At 42.4% G+C, this 20,920-nt stretch overlaps 2 protein-coding genes across 2 annotated transcripts; one reads left to right on the forward strand and one right to left on the reverse strand.

The window, feature by feature from the left end:
- Positions 1-149: 149 nt before the first annotated feature.
- Positions 150-5,890, reverse strand: LOC116395301 (zinc finger and BTB domain-containing protein 17). Its single transcript, XM_031869078.1, has 2 exons — positions 4,602-5,890; positions 150-4,485 (listed from the first exon to the last, which is right to left on the reverse strand). The coding sequence occupies exons 1-2, from the start codon at positions 5,314-5,316 to the stop codon at positions 3,530-3,532; spliced, it is 1,671 nt and encodes a 556-aa protein (XP_031724938.1). The 5' UTR covers positions 5,317-5,890; the 3' UTR covers positions 150-3,529.
- A 3,547-nt stretch (positions 5,891-9,437) lies between these two features.
- Positions 9,438-12,882, forward strand: LOC116395325 (leucine-rich repeat neuronal protein 4). Its single transcript, XM_031869123.1, has 2 exons — positions 9,438-9,550; positions 10,373-12,882. Exon 2 carries the CDS (start codon positions 10,381-10,383, stop codon positions 11,113-11,115), a length of 735 nt encoding a protein of 244 aa, XP_031724983.1. The 5' UTR covers positions 9,438-9,550; positions 10,373-10,380; the 3' UTR covers positions 11,116-12,882.
- Positions 12,883-20,920: the final 8,038 nt, after the last annotated feature.

Genomic DNA, 20,920 nt, shown 5'->3' on the forward strand with positions numbered 1-20,920 from the left:
GGGAGAGAGCCGAGTCACTTCCGCTCCAAAAAGTGAGTGTTTACCTTCAGTCGCTGAGGAAATGACTGCACGGGCCTGCAGAGAGTTCACAGGCCGCTCTCACATTTCTCTCTGCCTCTGGTACTCGCCATCACTGCATCATCGGCTGCCAAGAAACACACACACACACACACACACACACACACACACACACACACACACACACACACACACACACACACACGCGCAATGCAAATACAGTCCATCGTAGCTCAGACATAAACCACCCCAAGATAAGATACAAGATAGTTACTTCCCTTCTGAAAACTGAAACTCACTGCATCAGATAATCATGACAAACAGGAAAGAGAAATACACAGATGTATTACACAACCTAAAGATAAAACCAGCTTCTACATGAGAAAAAGTATCAACACCACAATGTAAGTGTGCGCAAGTACGATCAACAGTAATAATAAAAGCACTCACTATGCTGCAGACTGGCCCATGTCAGTGTTATGGTGCTATATATTATATAACTGGACTGTTATTACAGATGCATTAACAGGTTAGCACCAGTATTTCTAATATCTCAATCTGCAAAGTAACTACTAACTGTAAAATAACGGCAGTGTAGATAAAAGTAGAAGCACATCCTACTGATCCTTTCCTTTTCCCTCTCTAGCTGATGTCATTAAAATAGCTGTTGTGACTTGGTTGGATGCACCTTTCTCTCACCAACCACAGAGGCGCTTCACCAAGTTGTTGTTTTTTCATGAATCACAAGCTCGGCTGTGTGAACTTCAGGGAAATATCGTCTGTGTGTGCCTTCTGCAGCACTTGCTTCAACTTGAAGTCATTTGTTGGAATAAACTTGCATCCTTCCAAGTGAGTCTCCGGGTTAACTTCAATCCGTTTCAGGGAAAAAGAGTCAAATCCATGCGAGGGCTTGACGTATTTTTTAGGTCAACCAAATGTAGGTCTTAACACCCACTGGGCCCCGAGGTCTGCTAGTTTAACAAACGCTGGTTTGATTTATTCCAATCAGATTATCAATTTGTAATTAAGCTGCTTTGGATATTCCTGCTCCACCGAAACATCAACAAAAACACTAGAAAAAATACCGAAGGCCACCTCAAATAGCAGTTTGTGTGTATGAACACAGCGGTCGTTGCTCAGCATCGGGAGGAGAGCAAAGTGTTATTTGAGACCTGTGTTTGGGCGCGTCAACAGCACCGACACAATCTGTTTGGCAACGTTTCAGTCAGAGCGTAAACTCTCCTCCGGGGTTCATGTGATGTTCCTGTCAAGATACAACGAAACAAACGGACTGAAACTGAAGTAATAACGCTGGGATGAACAGACAGGGATGATCTCAAATTAGCACGTATTCGTGGTCTTAGCTGTGGGCAAATTGCCGCATTGTCGATCTATTTAGTGAGTTTACTGCCGTTATAAGGAAGCGCTTTGTAATTTCATCTACGGAACAAACAGCCACAGAAAAAGAAGAAGTATAAACAAGGCCCTTTAATAGAGTAACATTTACAGCAGGTAACAGAGTGAATGTGATGTGGAGGAATATATGTCGGACACAGATGCATTAAAAAATTTATTTCACATTTTAACACTGACTTTTTTTTTTTTTTAGGAAGAATGCCATTTCTGTTTAAACCTACATGCAAAGGCTCCCTCTGTATGTAATACAAAAAACAATAAATATGATTATACGGGACTACCATGGCAAATCGTATGCTGGGTATACAGTAACAGATATTTAACATTTTTTGTGCCGTTTAAAATGACTCACACTTGTAAATGTACAGAGTAGCTACACGGGGATCGTTATAGTCGTACACGTGGTAAATGACACCAGAGACCTACAGTATAGCGCAAAAGGCTGAGAAGATTAATGCTCTGCTGTTGACCCATGATGCATCAGTCGAGTCACATCAGGAAGAATTTCAATAAGAGTATATGTAATTACATTGCATGTTAGAATACTGACGTTTTCATAGCACGTTACTTTTTCTTTTTAGTTGTTGTTACACGTTAACTTTTCCACAAATGTTAAACCCTCATTAATCCAGATAAAATGGCTAAAACTACATTCTTATATACAGAAACCGCCCGGGAGGCAATCGATGCCGGCGGAGGGACAGAAATGCACATGCGAGCACCCAAAATCAGTCCCACTAGGACTTGCTGGTTACATTAATACAGGTCCAGAAAAGGGAAACGCATTCCAGACAAACGGTAGCAGCTTGCACAAAAAAGCGGAATGCTAAGATATGGTCCGTAAAAGAGAGATGAAAGTCAAGACTGGAGAAACAGTTCACGCTGTTGATCCGGGAGCATCCTGATGCCAACCGACTGTGCCCTCTAACAGATAGATTAATGTACAGATACCTTCCAAATTAGATACGCTTGATGCAGATCACTTCAATTTGTCTGAGGACAGAGTAGAGCGATCAATATCGTGATACGAGACTAGATATCGTCTTAGCTTCAGGATATCCTCATAAGCATTACAGTAAAGTGATGTCATTTTCTGAACATAGCCGTTTCATTGTTCTAGACGCTCCATTATTTGCTTTAACCCACTTAGAAATTATATCTACGCTACTCATGATTATTTATCAAATATCTCATTGTGTACATTTTTGGTATATTGTGGTTTAACCCCATAATTTTGTTGCAATATCGATACTAACCTGACTAACTGACCATTTATTTGAGTTAATAAATATTGTGTAAAAACATATTCAAAAACTCAAATATTATCGATTTATCAAGATCAAAAGCTAGACATGAAGGCCAGGACATCTCTGCAGCATGACAATACTAAATAAATTTTTTAAAAAATGGTATTTTGGCAAACATTTTGCATTTAACAAGTATTGTAATTTCGATAAAAAAGCAGCCCTATATCCATCTCAGCTCAGTGTGTTGGCAAAAGCATGCCTAATTAGAAACTGAAGACAATTCAACAGCAGATCCAAATTCTCTAATATGTGAAACTATAAAAAAAACTGATCAACACGATCAGAGTCGTAATGTCCAGGTGGGAACTATCTTGAACAGCAGCAGCAGCAGTGACTCGGTTGATGGTCGAGTGTGTGCGTTCAAGGCACTTATATTTTAGAAGTGAGGAAAACGGCTCTTGTCCACTTCTGCCATCAATTTCCCAAATTATTGCCGGGGCGTTGGCAAAAACAGCAACTCCCTGTGCCAAGAACAACCTGTATGCTCCTGCTGCTGCTTTTTGAATGTCTGAAAAAGAAGACTCACTTCTGAAGAATGTGCAGTGGATATTTCAATCTTTTTTTTTTTGTGTCATCTAAGAGTGTAAATCATTAAAAATGCCAGATATAAACAGATCTCAAAGGCCAGGGTTATATGTAGCCTGAGTATTCACTTCAACAGCATGGAACAGAGATGACCGAATCCATCCATCATGTCTAGAAACTACAAACGTCTTATTCCATGTTTTTCATCCGGAGAAGGTCTCACGGTAAGAACACCAACAAACAGCTTCTCCTTAAATCAAGCCCTACACACAGTCCACCACGGAGCTGTCGTCCTCCTCGGGTCCCCACTCCCCAAACCTCATCTGAGGGGACGGAGCTGCCGGGTGGAGGTTGTTAATGTCGTCCATGGCATCTGGGTCCGCCTCCTCGGTGGGAGCGATCCCCATGTGACCGCCTTCCTCCCGGTGCGTGCGGATGTGCTTCCGCAGCGCTGCGGGCTCCTTGAAGCTGCGGTTGCAGAAGGGGCAGCAGCACGGCCTCTCTCCGGTGTGGATGAGCTGGTGGTGTTTGAGATGCTGCAGGCGGCTCAGGCGCTTCCCGCAGATGGCGCACACGTAGGGTTTCTCTCCGGTGTGCGTGCGCCGGTGTTTGCGCAAACCGTCCAAGTGGCGGAAGCAGTTTCCACACTCGGAGCAAGAGTACGGCTTCTCACCGGTGTGTATGCGCAGGTGGGTTTTAAGCGCCCCTGACTCGCGGAAGCGACGGCCGCAGACTCCACACGGGTAGGGCTTCTCTCCGGTGTGGATGCGGATGTGCTTCTTCAGGCTGGAGATCAGACGGAAGGTCTTTCCACACTCCAAGCAGTGGTGAGGACGATCTGGAGAGGGCTCCCCTATCGTGTCGGAGGCCGAAGGTCCCGCAGAGTCCTCCGCTCTGCCTGGCGAAACACTGTCTACCCTCCCGGCTCCGGCAGTCCTGGCCAATTGTTTCTGTCCATCGAGTCCACCCTGCTGCAAGGCACTGTTGCATTCTCGCACCGGTCTTTGGTGACGAAGAGGGTGAGTAAAGGAACGCTGGGAGACTCCCTCCCCTCCAACTTGAACGTAGCCAAGGTCACCGTCCCCAAGGTCACCGTCCCCGGCTCTGTTGTCACTACGCAAACCAGGCTCCTTCCTGCTGGGCTGACAGGAGCCGGCTCCCTGCTCCTCTTTAATCTCAAACCCGGACGCTCCACCTGGTCCCTGAGACTGCCTCTCATCTTAAGACAAATAGAAAGATGCAGAGATGGTTAACGTAGAAGCATTACTAGATCATATCATAATTTGAGACCATGATTATTAAGTATAACACACACGGTACACATTGAAGATCTACCTTGTCTGCTGGAATCGGAGCACATATGAGATGCGTTGGAAGCAAAGGAGTCCAGAGCGTGGTTAGTCACAGAGCCATCGGGTTGGATCGAAAGCTGGCACATTTTGTAGTCGTCTCTGGGCTCAAACCCATGAAGTGAATCATCCACCGAGCCACTGAGGCCCAAGTCCACACCGGCTCCGTTCACATTTCGGCCGTTCTGGTGGTCCCGGTCCAGGTCTGAAGTCATGGAAGCCATGGAAGACAGCGATGAGGCGAAGACGGACTGACTGATTGACTGAGGGCCCGTGTATGAGATCTGGAGCTGGTCTATGAGCTTCTGAGCACTGCAAAGACACTCCTGCAAAGTCTTCAACTCCCTCTCCGACACTTCAAGGCGCACTTTGAGTCTCTCGTTCTCCTGTTCCTTGTGTAGCAACTCCTGTTGAGTCTCATTGAGCACGAGCACCACTTCACCCAGAAGAGTATCCACAGCAGCGGACATGGCCGTTTGAATGGTCGGTGCGAGACGTGACTTCAGAGAGGTTACGGTCACGCCGCCCTGCGGGGCTCCGTATCCAGCCTTATCCGCTTTCCGATCATAACAAGACTCTACCCCGGTCCTGTCGGCGACGTTGATTATACTTTGTTTACGATTCCCACTGTGGACTGAGCTGTTGCCACTATTAGAAGAGGAATCCATGCTACCAGCGTAGCCTGTCCTCCTGGCAGTCATGATTTTGAATGTAGTTAGCTAGCTTTAATTCAGTTAGCTAACGTTTACAGGCTATGCTAAGTTTGAATGCGCTACTAAGATCTGTCCAAAAATACCAACAAACTGGATGAATCATGCGAAAGTATACTGCTGTGATATGTTAGAGCAATGAGTCGAGTGACACCGATCACATCCGTCTCATTATCTGATTAACTCTCGTCGCTGACAAACACAATCAACTCTGTGAGGTGCGACTCTTTGCGGGGCCTGGCTCCGCTAGCTAACGTTAGCCCGCTAGCTTCAAATACTAACAAACGACAGTCGGTCAAAGACGTATTCTTGCAAACAATGTGTCTCTGCGGGTGAAACGCGCTGGTGGTCTCAAACGTTGATATTCAAGTCCGTAAATAAGTGTTGAAATACTTTGATACCATGGCCCTCAGCAGCGACTCACCCATTTCCAGCTTCTGTCCAGAACTCGGCAGAACGCTGTACGCTGAGGCCTGTCGCACACGAATGACGTCGACAAAAGGCGATCCGTGCAAAATATGATGTGCCCTGGGTATTGACTTGAAGGGGTCTTTCTGCCCTTCAGCAGAGCATACATAGAAGCCAGAGTTGCGTGGCTTTCCCTCATCTTTGATTATATTAAATGGACCACATTTAGCAACATATTCAACTATTTTACCAAAAGAAACACCAAGCAACTGTTACTTGATCACACAGCAAAAACACAACTGCACATACACTGAACTAGCAGCCAAATAAAAGGAAAAATAAACTTCACCTTTTTACAGCTATAACCATAAATGATGTCTTATCTTTGCTGTTTTGTGATCGAAGTGTTCAAGGGAATACATGCTGCTACTACTCCAGTGTCTCAGGATCATTTGAATCAATTTCAGCAAACTGTTTTCATTTACATAGCATGGAGGAACATTTGTAGTGGGCCTTCCTTCAGCATCGAGGAGCCTATCCTCATACATCCATGTGTAGATATGGTGGATGTCTCGTTCTGGTGGATGAATCATGGTACTATACTCATCCTGTAGGCATTGAGCTTCAATACAGGCAGCGTCCTCATGGACCAATGGTTCATGGTTTTCTTTGAATTGGAACCTTTATAGGGCCTTTCAAAACAACAATATATGGAATTAATACTATTGGTGACATGCAAATTAAATTAAATGATGCCTACATTTACCTGAGAACAAAAGGGACAGATGGAACACAAATGTACCCAAATGGCCAACCTTAACATGCCTTGACTAAAACCTCTCCAACTTTGCGCTTACATATACCCAGTTTCATTATGATGCTCACACCTCTGCTGAAATCTCACAAGTATTACATTTATTATGATACCAAGATTATTAAAAAAAAAAAAACTTGTAGGCGCAGACTTGAGCATGACTTTTTCGTAGAGGGGCTCTGAGCTAGAGGCCTAGTGTTTAAGAGGTTGATATCTATTTGGACAATAGAAACAGGAATGAATGAAATATTTTAAATCATAAAATATATGCTAATTAGCATAAGACTTAGTGACCTGTATGTGACGAGTTGGGACGAAAACCTGTTGGAAGTCGGGTTAGTCACTTGTCTCTTTTATTCAAGCCTGACTCCATGTCTGACAAATTTATTTGTCTTTTCTTTTGTCTTAGTTGCGTCTATGTCCAAGTGTAATATGCATCCTGTTTGTCAGCCTGTAAGATTGAATTCGGGGTGAAATGATATTCAAACTTCATGGCAGTGCAGCAGCCTTTTGCGGAGAAAAGCTGAAGTTTTGCTCTTTTCTATCTAAAATTATAACTCCACGGTTTAAAATTGAAAGCACCCGCAGGCCATCGACCTCTCCGTGGGTTATGCAAACTCGGAAAATGCCGAACAAGTTTACAGATTATCCCACAGTCCTGTGAACTAAGGATGCTGTGAAACTGGCCAAATGTATCATGAATTCTCTGATGCTTCGCAGATGAACCGCTCATTGTCACAGTGCAATTCATTATGAAAAGCAATTACTGTCACCCACACCCAGTTGTGTAACTGAAAAGAAACAGACTTCGCCTGCCTTTTATTATTTTGGGCTCTAGGAGGCACTATAGACTGTTTTAATATGACTGATACGGTCAAGCCCTACATTAATTATCTCCTCTTAGAATGACTCCTCACCAACACGAATAGACTGAGCACATTAACAGTTCATTTAAGTTCATGCTTTTTTGTTGTTGTAATTTGTTCAGACAGATAAGGTGAATCATCAGGCAATACAGGCCACTGAATACTTCCAGAAGAATAAATTGAAAACGTCTGTTGCAGGGCTTCCTTCCTGCATCTCTTTATCAGCAGCTGGATCTTTTAGAGACGAAATACATTTTCTAAAAGTGAACTAGTAAAGAAGAATCTTGTTAATTCTAGTTTTATGGACCACATTTGCCTCATTCAGGGAGTGAGTGGGACAAGGTTGACGCCTCAAATTATGTTTCTTTTTATCCAAGGCTGTTGAAAAATAATGATCTACTTGACGATTCATTTGTGAAATGTGCATTATTGGGCCAATAGCCGATACGTTGCCATGATCTTATCTTTAAGATCAACTTTAAATCAAACACTATTTGTTCTGCAGATCTTACTAAAACAGAACCTTGTATCATTTTTATCTGCTTCCATTTCATATATAAAAATAATTGAATCCATACGCACTCATTTCTGATGAGGAAAGCAGACCCATCTCAGCCACACAGTGGTTGGGTTAAAAGTGACCTGGTCCACAGCAAAGAGAAGCAGTGCATTGTGGGATTATGTAACAAACCATCTAACAGTTACCATCTGCTTGAACTCGTGTCACTTCCAGAGTCACAACAGAAATATTTCTTACTCAGTGACTTCACCTCGGTTTCCGACTCGCTCACATTGCCTGTCACACCATCTTTGTTCCGATGACCGTATCACACAGTAAACCCCCCCCGTGCAAATATGTGCATGTCCTCCACACTGACACACCCACTATTAACTCACCCACAGACAAATGCTCTTACGAGACAGAAAGAAAATACACAATAATGATATCATATAAAAGTAATAAATCATTTATCTTGGGGGAAAAATAGTTACTCGTGATGTAATACCTCTCAACATGTCGGTTCCTGCAAAATCATATGAAGAGAAAAGATATATGTGAATACTAAAGCAGGAATAAGGCACAAACAGTCAGTAAAATGTCAACTGACATTCTCAGTTAAGCAGACTTTGACTGAGGTGTTTCTCAGCAGCTGACTGAACTTATTTCTTCTTCTGCAGGACAATGCGAGCTAATCTTGGTCACTTTTATTTGCAGACTGAGCTCAAAATCAGAGTGGAGATGTGAGCGGACAGCTGGATTTATGGCCACAGCTGTCACATAAAGTTGCTTTACCACATATCACATCAACAAAACATCTTGTTCAGTTCTTCTCTTTCCTGGAAGCGCTGAGTGAAGTTTTCTTGTTGTGATGTTGGTGTTCTCTCAAGTCAGTTGCCACCACTTGTTATTTTACCTCTTATTTTCAACCCATTTCATTTTTGTTTTTAAAGAAAAGTACCAGCATGGCAATTTCACACATTACAAATCATTTCTGGTACAAGTCTAGTCAGGTCAATATCCGGCCTTTTGGCGAACAGATGCACAACCGTTTGAGTCCTTTCAGGTTTGCTGCAGTGTTTGGAGTTAAGTCATATATATCATAGGATTTAGGTGAGAGGTTATGTGGCTAAATGGGATGTGCTGTCTGGAGCCACTGGCATATGTCAGTGATGATAAATTCCAATGAATCAATGCCCTGACACAGAGGTTCCACAATCCTATTTAATGTCCCTCAGCCTTAAAAGGAAAACAAGAGCTCATTAACAAGCGAGACACGCTCTGAAAAACCTGCACACCACAAAGGAATGTAATCCACTTGGTTCACTTCACCAGAAAATGAGGTAGCACTGATGTAACTAATAGCAGACTCTAGTAATACCACTAACAGCACACACACACACACGCACTCAGTCACTCACAGTACTAGACCATTTAGCAAGGAGGAGGGGATCTGGAGCAGAAGGTTCGGGAATAAGTGGAGACTGTGGGAGGGCAGAAAGAAGGAGGTGATTGTTGGGGAGACGGGAAACGTATAAAGGTGGAGAGCGCCAGAGAGGGAGCAAGTGGAGAAAAGACGAGGAGGAAGGAGCTTCTTCACATTTCGATAGAGATTATACAAACTTTTGCGAACAACAGGTAAGTTCATATCTTTTAATATTTTACATATTTTCACTCTTAACACAATCGAACAGAGCTTAGCTGTAGCAAAAGCAACAAAGAGCACAGAATTAATTAGTATTCAATAGTGGCTCCCGCTCCGTTTTCAATGAAGTTAAACACAGATTTATGTTTGGAGATTTATGAATGTGCTTCATTGTTACCTCTGTATGCATGTCCACCATAGAGCATATTTCAGGTATCTTTGTGTGTATTATTGTGGAAATAGCTCAAGCAGCTTTCCTGTAACTGGATCCTGCTGACAGGGCTGAGTTGAATCTTGGGTGTGTAGGCATGTGGACTTGTTGTGCAATACCGCCTGGAATGCTGAATGAGAGTGAAGTACCTCCAAATCTGAACAAATGAGGATTAGTCCTCGCAGCTATGTATACAAGACCATAAATCATCGGCAAACATGCCACAAAATTTAAAAAAAACATTTCAACTAATTAAGTGTCCACAGTTTTGTCATTTGCTTACTCAAGAGTAAAAACGGTGTGCTCTGGTTTTAAGGAAAACAGTTAAATGCATAGGTTTTATATTTTCCAGCAGACGCTCAGGCTCACATTGAAGCAATTTGTTTTATTCCCTGCAGTCATATAATCTCTAAACGACACAGCATCAGCAGAGAAATAACTATGTCCTCATTCGGGCTCTTTCATGCAAGAAAAAAATGCAACTGACTCTCTGAATGTACACTTTGTTGGAAACCCAAGGGGGCTGCTGCTTTTCATTCCTATGAAAAATAAAAAATAGATTTTTCCAGCTAACTGATGGAATTTTACTTTCTATGATCTCCAGACAGCTCAATGGCTGCCAATAGGGACCTTGCTTTCACCCTGGGGATCGTTTGCCTGGTTCTCATCAGAGGATACTCTCCCCTGCCTACCACATCGCAACTTGCAGAGACGAATTCCACGAGACCTCTGACACCACGTGGGTTTATGACCGAGACCTTTGAGTTCCCCACAGAGGACTACTCTCAAATAGAAGAAAACCCAGTTACCCTTCCACGGAATACAGCGTCTCCATATGAAAAGACCCCTAAGCGATGTGACTACAACTCTTGTCTCGACAGTCAGATCCCCTGTGCTGCTCTAGCAACCTCCACCGGATGCTTGTGTCCAGGGTTTACTTTACATAATAAGGTTCCAAATACTCCCACCCTGAAATCAGTGTCCTGGAACGGGTCAGAGGTTGTTGCTCGGTGGTGTGCACCTCATTCATACGTCACAGCTTATATTGTGAAAGTAGGGGGGCAAGAGAGGCAGAGGTTTAGGAAGGACCAAAGGAGCGGCGGATTGGGAGACATGGACCACAACACAGAGGTTTGTGTGGTTGCAGTGAATGATGCTGGAGACAGTGAGAGGTCCTGTTTGATGTACCCGCCCAGGGACAGCAGTCTGCCTCTGACAGCAGGGCTCATCGGGGGAGCTCTGGGCTTCCTGCTGCTCCTCTTGCTGGCTGTCCTGCTCTGGAGGCACAAGAAGCAAAGGAAACAGGAGGCCAGCATCTCTATGCATGACACAGCTGAGACAGAGTGAACAAGAATAGACACTCAGTGAGATAAGACTCTGTCCAATGAGACCCCTCAGCATCATTGCAGATAATGTGATTACATTATGTCTGAGGTTTTATGCAAAAAAAAGAGGCTTCTTGAAAATGCAGAAGGCAGCGTTCGGCATCACACATGAATATATCTCTTAGTGTAAAAGAAAGTCCACATTATGTGAATTTGGTCATTTTTTGCATTACAAAATGAGCTGCTTGTTGAACAGCTCTCCGGACTTCAAGGAACATCCCTGCATGTAGTCCTTGCTTGCAACTGCTCATTGTAGTTTATTATCAGTTGATGGGATAAAACGTGCAAATCCACCAGTATGGTAATTTAAGTATTTATTCATTCGTTGATATCAGGGAATTTAAGTTTTTTGTTTTAGATTTTTGTTTATTCCTCAAAAAAATACCGTTTAACAGAAGCAGCCGTGGTCCTGGGAAAACCATGTATCTCCAAAACATCAGCTTTCCTGAACTAAGAAACAGTTTTGTTTTCGAGTAATTCAATGAGTCTTTATGTTGTGTATTTAGCAGCAAGGAACACTGATTCCTTAAGTTTATCTAAAAAAAAGAATCAAATTTGGAGTAACTGTTTTTTAACAGTGTAGGTTATGTGATAAATACAAGATGACTTGATAGTTTGGAATGCAATAAGAAATAATGATTTATACCAGAGACAATAGCCGACACAGGTTCAAATGATTGTGAATATTTTGATATTATTTGTGGTCATGTATTTAATTACAGAGTGAAACGATGTATTGTGGTTTGAAGGACTGAAAGGGAATGATGTGCTGTATTATGTTCTATATTTATGAAAATCATTTGGTACGTTGCCGTAGAACTTGTTCATGTTAAGAGTTCGATTTGTCAAGATTCCTTAAACACTAAAGAGACAAACAGAAGTCTATAAGCACACAAAACAAGACCGGCTGTTCAAACAGAAACTACTGGTTATGAAAAGTATGTTAAAGGTTATTCAACATCTTTTGGATGGGTGTGTTCTTTTCCATCTTTGTCAAAAGTTGTGTCAGCGTACTGGATGAGCACAAGTCTTCAGTGCTGTGTTTTTTCCAGCTGTCATACAATAGCCTTTTCCCCGGATATGGATTTTGTAATTCCAGCTGAGACTTCCAGTCATCCAGCACTGAGCTGGTGAGAAGCTTCAGGCTGCTTTTTTTTTTTTTTTTTGCCATGATGAAAAAGAGAAGAAAGTCCAATATTTAACCCCCCCCAGTGTATATGTTCAATCTATGCATGTTCAAGCCTCCATCTGCACGGCTCGCAGCCATGTTATAATTCCTTCTTGCTCTGGCTGCTGCCACGGAGATGTTCCACTGCTCTTAGCGTCTTTCTTATTCCAGCTGCACTGCATAACTTACATCACAAAGAGCTGCATGGAAGTCATTTAACATCTGCAATTTGGAGACACAACAGATTGTTCATTTCAGTGACTGAAATGGCCTCAAGATGTTGCTTTTATGACACATATTCAGCCTGACTGCAGTCGCTCTCTAACTGGGAGGGAAATCTTGACATGAATGGGCCAGTATGAGAGGAAATGCAAAAACATGGGCGTACAATATCATGTTTTTTGTAATGCATACTTCAACTTGCAAAATAGGTTTGACAGGAACTACAAGCAGAGCAGAGCATTTCTGCTGATGGTACCAGAACAGCACAACATGTACTCGGTCATATCTTTTCAAAATGAATGTGGTTTGCCTTTTTGTTTTTCAATAAACTTTTTATTTTTGAAAATTCTGATGTTTTTGAATGACCATGAAGAAATCATAATCCAAGCCACGTATTGCACAGAGTGAAAAATAAAACATTCAGTGATGTCTGATTTTCAACATTAGGTGTTCAGCAGTGATGTAGTGTCACTATTAGGGTGGTCAGCCTTGCTTTGCTTCCATACGAGTTTTTTACTCTGGGAAATCTAGACTTAATTATTAGTCATCTTTTCCAAAATGTGAGGAGCTAAAGACAAGTAAATCAGGAAGAAAATAACTGATATTTAACGCACATATGTCACAGATGATACAGCCTAGTATTTATTTGTAAATTTTGCAGCAAGGTCAGCAGTGGGGACGGGTGCTGTTTCCAGGACAGACATGTTGAATCACCGCTATCTCATTCAGTAAACCCGCTGACTCATGTTACTTTTATGGCGAAGTGGTCACATATAAAAGAGTGAATCAGCTCAATTCAGGCTGTAGGATTTCACAATAAAATACTTTGTGTTGGCCTCCTCCCGCCTGTGTTACTTGTAATGTGTGATTAACAGCGACGATGGAGCTCGTTTGTATTAGAATGAGTAATTGTGTAGTCTATGAACTGCTGCTTGATATGTTCTCATGTGGATTCATTAAGTTTTGGATTCTCTCCGCAGGTATTGCATTATGTTGTGTGGCTAATGATGATTACAAAAGCCAGAGTTGAGAAATGACTCACCGAATTTGCTCTGCTAAACATGAAAATGTCACGTAAGCCAAGAAGCGGGCTAGACATTTTGAAGTGGCATTAAGTAATCAGGGACTTTTATAAGTGTCGGTCAGCATCCAAGACAATTTTCACAACAGAGACAAAAGGTACCTTTTAAAGGCCTCTTTTACCTTCCCTCAGGCTTGGAGAGGTTAGGAGAAGTCACCTTATTGCCCTCTGCTGGTCACATTCAACCCTGACAGAAGAGGCCTGGCTGCACTGAAGGGCAGAAAAGGGCATCAACACAAAAGCAACATAATCACAATGATAAAGCTGGATTAAATAACCCCAGAGTCTATTAACAGCACTCTGAAATGAGAGGTGTCAATGCTACATGAAACAAAACAGATCTTCGAAGGGGCCTGCACTCAAACACTGAAAATGTAGAGGTAAGAGTATAAAACGGGTTGGAAAAAAACATTGATTGGTATCCTCATTTGAGCTTCTTCTGTGGCAGCTTTTACAAAATGATATTATTTTTGGTGAAGTGATTACATTATTTTGTCTCCCCCCTGTGTTGTATATGTAATTAAATAAGGAGTGATTGTTTCATCTTTGGATAAAACCCCTCACTGGGTGTGTTTTCATGGCTGAGGCTTTAAGAGGCTTTACTGCAATGACTGTAATTGTAGGTTGTAATATTATGTTCACCTCATAACATCATACTGGTACCTATCCCGAACAGTCACTCATTTACATGCAATTAATTAATCGTGAACAAATTAATTTGCATTTACTGCTGTGGAAATGAATGTTAGTTGTTGTTATTAGTACTCCACCAGCAGGGGCACTAATGGCTGCTTTCTCTGCACACTGGGGTCAGCTTTTACAGGGCATAAAATCTTCAAAGTGGGTCAGGCATCCATCAGTGCCCATTATTGGATCTAGACAGTCCTGAATGCATACTGGCTTTATTCAAATGCAGAAAAGGTTTCCACTCCTTTGGCCTTTGAAGCTTTTTGCAAACAGTATAATGATTAAAGAGAAAATCAAATGAAAGGGTGTCAATCAAAGAACAAGGGATGCTGGGCCATGCTGTGGCCTTCATCAGATGAATCTCTGGGTCTAAGTGGGTGGTTGTAGGAACCAAACCCCCCTGCAGGCGTCGCATCCTGTTTACTCCCGTTATGTCTTGGACTGCGTCTGACTTGGCTCAGACCATGACTCTGTAAATAAAAGATTAACTTCAGTCTCAAAGAGTCACTCTGATGTCACTGGCGGGATGATCAGGGTTTATGTAAATGCAGACAAGGTGTGCGTTTGATTAGGTTTCTTCTTTTGGCACCGTAGGAAAAAAACAACAACAACAAGAGTGTGGCATCTTTCATCATCCAGACATCTTTCAAAACCGGTTGAGTGTGACTCAGAGCTGCTTTTATTTGTTTTCACTGGAACCACTAGAGGTCATTAACGCAGAGAGCACTGTTCAAAGCCACCTCTGGCATGCACTCAGTGATTATGGAGTGGAAATGAGTTGCTCTAATAAGGATGAAAATGAGTTTGCAGTGGTAATCAGCTCAGCCACATTTCCGACATCGCAGGGGGAGAGTCAGTGTGTTTGAAGAAGCCGCTAAATGTTTGCTTTCCGTCACCGTTTCTTTTCTACTGCTCGACAGGCAGGTCAGCGCTCTCCTCCCAACCCCCCCGGGATGGCTCAGTGAGAGCATTTCATAGAAGAAGAGGAGGAGAAAATCTTTCACCCCATTTCCTTGTATGAAGAGCAAGGGTAACCATGGTAACCTGGCATTATACAGGACAGAGTTGAGGAGGTTGAAACTGAGCTCGAGCTCGCAGAGAAGAGTTATCAATCACTTTGGCATCAGCACCATCACACACACACACACACACACACACACACACACACACACACACACACCCTCCCAGGCCAGGATAACGACATTTTCCTTTTCATCAGAGAACAAAAAGAAACATCCACTTCAGCGTCCAGAGGACAGATCTGCATGCATAAAACCCTCATGCTCATGTTAAAGGGTTAATGGTGTTTGCCAAGGCCAGTGTACCAGATTATTATTCATCATTTTATCAGTCAAACTAGAACACTCCACTGCAATCATATAATTCAATTAATTTAGTTTATTTAGCAAATAGCAAAAGAAAAATCTTGAAATTATAGAGGATAGGATTTCTCAGTTTTTGCTCTTTAAAAAAAAGAAGATATTTTCCTTATTATATGATCCTTATTAGATACAAGTTTGGCGGTTACATCCAAACCCAATACTCAACCCCAAGTTGCTCCCTGGGCGCTTTACAGCAGCACTCTGCTCCTAAAGTGCTTCGGATGGGTTAAATGCAGAGATCAAATTTCATGTATGTACCTGTATGTGTATGACAATTAACCGTGTTTTAAGTTGTGCAATAATTGAAAACGTGTTGAACAAATTATAGACCTCTGTGGAGATATACAGGCTTACAGTGAAGTAGTAAAACAATGAAGGTTTGCCATCCTGCATACCCACAAAAAAGGAAGAAGCTCGGCTTAAAGCTAATGATGAACATTTTTACCTGAACGACATACGATTGCAACACAAAGCATCTAAATCAGCACACAGCAAAAACTACTTACGATGAATTCCCGTAGAGTGGTGCTGGCTAGTGACGGGAATTACAGCTCTTTGAAGGGAGCCAGATCTCATGGCTCCATTCCTTTTCCCCCACTTCTTTAGGCTTATTTCCTTGTATCACATTATCTCGATGAACTAGCTTTCTGCTTATGAAAGAAAAAATATGAATACATTTTTAGAATCAGCATGTGTGCTCGCATTATGTGTATTATTATGTTCATAAATAGTTCCTGCTCAGGTGCCTTCAGCTGAATCTTTAAAAGAGCGTAGGAAACCTTGAGGGACATGGAGCCAGAGCTGTATTTAACCCTGTGAGGTTAAGTAGTTTTCCCAGAGAGGCTGCACTACACTGTTCTGTTCTAGCTCTGCATCGTGCCGTCTATCTCGCAAGCCATTTATATTCTTTACCTGCTTTTTCCTTTTTCTTGTCAAGGGGGCACTGAAGCATATCCCAGCATGCATTGGGATGGAGGTAAGGAGACACTTTGGACAGGCTGCCAGTCAATCACACAGTCTCCAAATCACTTTGAACTACGGGAGGAAACTTGCATGAAAAAGTGGAACGTGGAAACAGAAATACAGTTTAATACAGTAAAGACAGAAAAGTCCAAAAGTCCAAAAACCTTCTTCATCGGAATCGAAACAACATGACAGCCGTGAATAAGGAATTGTTATATAGAAGATGCAAAGAGGTAGTTCTGCACATCCTGTCCTGCATTTAGGCCAGGTGCAGGACAAACAGACTAAACTCGGTGAAAACATGTCCGATCTGTATGAGGAGACGTGCACACAGACCTTTAGAGAAATAACTGAGGCATAAACTAGAATCTAGGACTGATGCATGGCCAGATGTTGAACAAAACCAATCCCAATTACTCCTCCCATTTGTTTCATAATATAAAAAAAAAAAAAAAAAAACACACTGCAGCTGGGGCAGGAACAAGCACTGGAACAAGAGATGAATCAGGGACAGATTATTCAGGACACAGTCACAGGGGGATAGAGAGCTCAAGAGGAGAGCAAGGACTCGACCTTTTCTGAATATTCATGATGAAAGAGATAGAAGAGAGAGAGAGATGTAAACCTTTTCTGAGACCTGAAACCTTTGGGGAGTCTAATAAAACAAGGCAGCTCGTGATTCAATGGAAAAATAAATATATCTGGCAGGAGCAACGTCAGGATATCTTGGCTGTCGGCCAGCCAAAAGGATCAATAGCCATTAACACCATCATGCATGCAGTCAGAGGACAGCAGGGATCTGTGGCTCTGCAGAGTGTTTTATCATGATAGGAACCATGTTGGAGCTTTTTTTTTTTTTTACTGTAAGAGCATCCCTTCTCCTCGCCGCTGAGAGCGAGGCTGTTGGACTGACAATGTCATCAGTGTGCTGTGTATGTAACCACACCCAGCAGCCTGCAGAATCTAGGTCATTTTCTGGCTGGGATGAGCTGAGAGGAGGAGCCGTCTGGAGACACGCCGAGTCACAAATGTGTGCTGTGTTCATGTGTCAGGAGTCCGGCCGTAATCCAACACGCACCTCTTTTATCTGCTTCATGAATCAAGTGACATCCGCTGAGAAACACAGGTAGTGAAGCAGAGGGAGGGAGGGAGGAGTATGGAACGCTTGTAATTTCTTGCTCCAGTTCTCTTTGCTTCAGCACCGAGGACACATTGTTCATTTAAAAATCCAAGCCTCCAGTCTTCAGGACACACAGAGCTCTGCGTCATGTAATATTGACATTGGCTTCAATGCAACCATGTGTCAGGAATTACACACTGGATCTGGAACATGGTGCGCTGCATCGCTACAGAGATTGTGGATATGCTGAGGTGGATTATTTTTCTTGTTTTTGTCCTCAAAAGTGCTCTGCACAGTCAAAAAAAGATTCATTAAAGTGTCAGTGCTCTTAACGGGACGTCTTCTCTCAAATCCATTTAAAAATCAATTAATGCTTTAAAATGTGTCTGAACAGCTGAGTGCTATTGTAAAACTCAAGACTGCAATCTATCTGGTTTGACTGCTGGAACAATGGTCATGCTGAGGCAGAGGACTGGGCAGTATGGATACAATCCTCCATCACTGTACAAGCACTTTAATACTGCAACATTGATGTATGACGAGACAGGCATATTTTAGGGAAGTCAGTTTAGAAACTGAATCTGAAAAAAAATGGGTTGGTTCATCACATTGATACAAAAATCATATCAATGCGATGAACTGTACAGACGAGAGTCTACAGCCATGCTAGCAGCTCTTTGAGGCTATGCTTCAGTCCAGTGGTGCTTTGAGAAAAATGCTAACATCAGCAGGCTGACATGCTCACAATGACAATGCTAGCATGTTGATGTTTGGCAGGTTTAATGTTTGACATCAAAGCCACTTCATCCTCTGTGGACCATGAATGTCTCTACCAAAACTCGTGATGAATTTGTACCCAAAAATGTCTCACGGTGACACTAGAGGTTCGGTCAGAGGATCACCAAAGTCATTAGGTTTATCTTCTGGGGACAATGAATGTATTAGAAAATTTCACAGCAACCCATCAAATAGTTGAGAAATTTCAGTCTGGACTAAACAAGTGGCAGACCGACACCAAGCTTGCCGTCCCTAGAGCCACACTGCATGTATAAAACCAAATATTCAAATAAAGCACTCCTGCATATATTTGCTAATCTGCCTACAATGGCCTAATACATATTAAAGAGATAAATGCAATAGTATAAACGGTATGGAAAGAATCTCTAACAGCTGGTTAATTAACATCATCTCACGTTTTCTATATCGTCATATCTCTGAACATTAATGAGGTGTTTTATTGCGCGATGCCTCAAACAGCACACTTTTTTTAAATCACACACTAATAACATCTGGTGACACAGCTGTATGTAGCCGCATATTTTGGCCAATGTGACATATGAACTTTGCCAAACATTCAGAACGCCTTAAAGTGAGGCAGTTATAACTTATCCACTGAAGTAGACAGGCGACATATGTTCAGTTCTAAGAATAACTGGAGCTGCATCACCTTCACATCCTACTTTTCCAGGAAGGGTTACTGCTGTGGTCGTGGTGATTTATCTACAACATCACTCCATCTTCTCTTTAGAGTCGTACTAATGCCTTCAGGTCCAGGTGATACAGATGGTAGATGGTCAACAAAGTGTGATTTATCTTCAGCGAAATGTCCGGGGAAGAGACGGCACTAAATCCCAACTGTCTTCCATCTTCGGTCCCGTATGCCTTTAGCCAGCAGCTGAGCACGTTACATTTTTGCTCTTCTGTTCATTCAGTGACTTTCCATTAAAAAGGATTACAAACGGCCTATTTTTAAATGATGCAAACTGTTTCATCAAAAGGACTTAACAATAAGCTGCTGCAGAAAATAGAGCTTTTGAAATGGTATTAACACAGCTCTCCTCAAAACAAGATGACGTCAGACAATCGCAAATAAAAAAAACAAACAAGAGGATAAGACGACATGGGAAAGATGGAGAGGAAAAGAAACACAGAAGAGTTTCAGAAGCTAAAAGTGAATCAGTGAAAGGCATTAAACCAAGTTAAAGACGTGTTGAGGTAAAATAACCTGTTGTGAGCAGACATTGTGTTGCCATGAACGACGCAGGGACAGGCATTCAAATTTAAAATCAGCTGCAGTGCAGCACTCCATTAATGGGATATAATGAGAGTATAATGAGGATTTAAAGCTCCAGAGCAAACTCACCTGATGATTACACAAATCTTTTGTTCCCGCTCACAGCACCAAGCGGACATTGTCGGACACCATATGCTGCCATTAAGGCTTTAATCGGCCGGGAGCAGGTGGGCAGATTGTGGGCGACATTACCATCCGTCTGGATGCCAGGAGGAGCGGCGACAGCGGTGGAAGTGGCAGCTTCCAGTTGGTGCTGGTCAGCGGCATAGTGTTTACATCACCGGCTGGCAGTTCAAACTGTTTTCTGTAGCCGACTTGGGCACATGGAGCGGGCCTACGACCACTGAGGAAGCCAATATTCAAAAACAGATGGGAGAGATTGAAAAGCAAGTTGTGTTTTATAACCCTGCCGTCTAATATCTTAACAACAGGAAAGCAAACAGGTCAACTGATATTCTGTCCCATCTCTGCAGCGTATTCTTTACAGTCATTGCAGAACACACTTAAAAAGGAAACTAGCTTCTTTCTTACAGCTGTATCAAGGTTACAAGATTCATTTATTTTGCCATTTTACAACACAGGGTTGCACAACGAAATAGAAGTTGAAAAGTTGTAAAGGCCACACATCTTGTTCTAGAGTCAGAGGGCTTCACTCAAAGCATCAACAACGGCAGCCTTCAGTGTCTAGATATACACCGAACAGTTCATCGAAACCAACCGGTCTACTCCGTCAAATCATATACAAATATATGTCACAACAAAAACACATTATATTCTTTGAAAAGAGTCGACCCCGTTAAGCCACGCACGGATTGACGCGAGTTGCGCGGTTAAGTGCACGTTAAGCCGTTTTGTTGTCCAGTTACTACATTCAAACGACTTCCGCTTTTGAGGATCAGCCCGGCTCTGCTGCAGTCAGCAATGACAACAACATTTGAATTATTTTCAAAACCATGTTTATTAAATTTAGAAAACACCATTTTGTTAACAGTTTCATAGCAATAGCAGGAAAATAACTGAAACTGTAAGAGAGCGACGACGTAGATGGGGGGGGGGGGGGGGGGGGGGGG

Source organism: Anarrhichthys ocellatus, unplaced genomic scaffold (assembly GCF_004355925.1).
Source record: "Anarrhichthys ocellatus isolate YVR2014 unplaced genomic scaffold, GSC_Weel_1.0 scaffold46, whole genome shotgun sequence".
NCBI lineage: Eukaryota > Metazoa > Chordata > Actinopteri > Perciformes > Anarhichadidae > Anarrhichthys > Anarrhichthys ocellatus.

Bases quoted from the DNA above. Each gene is read 5' to 3' on its own strand.
- LOC116395301 (XM_031869078.1), bottom strand. From the start codon at position 5,316: ATGACTGCCAGGAGGACAGGCTACGCTGGTAGCATGGATTCCTCTTCT. The intron at 4,486-4,601 runs GTAGATCTTCAA...ATTTGTCTTAAG, and splicing joins CTCCGATTCCAGCAGACAAG to ATGAGAGGCAGTCTCAGGGA.
- LOC116395325 (XM_031869123.1), top strand. From the start codon at position 10,381: ATGGCTGCCAATAGGGACCTTGCTTTCACCCTGGGGATCGTTTGCCTG.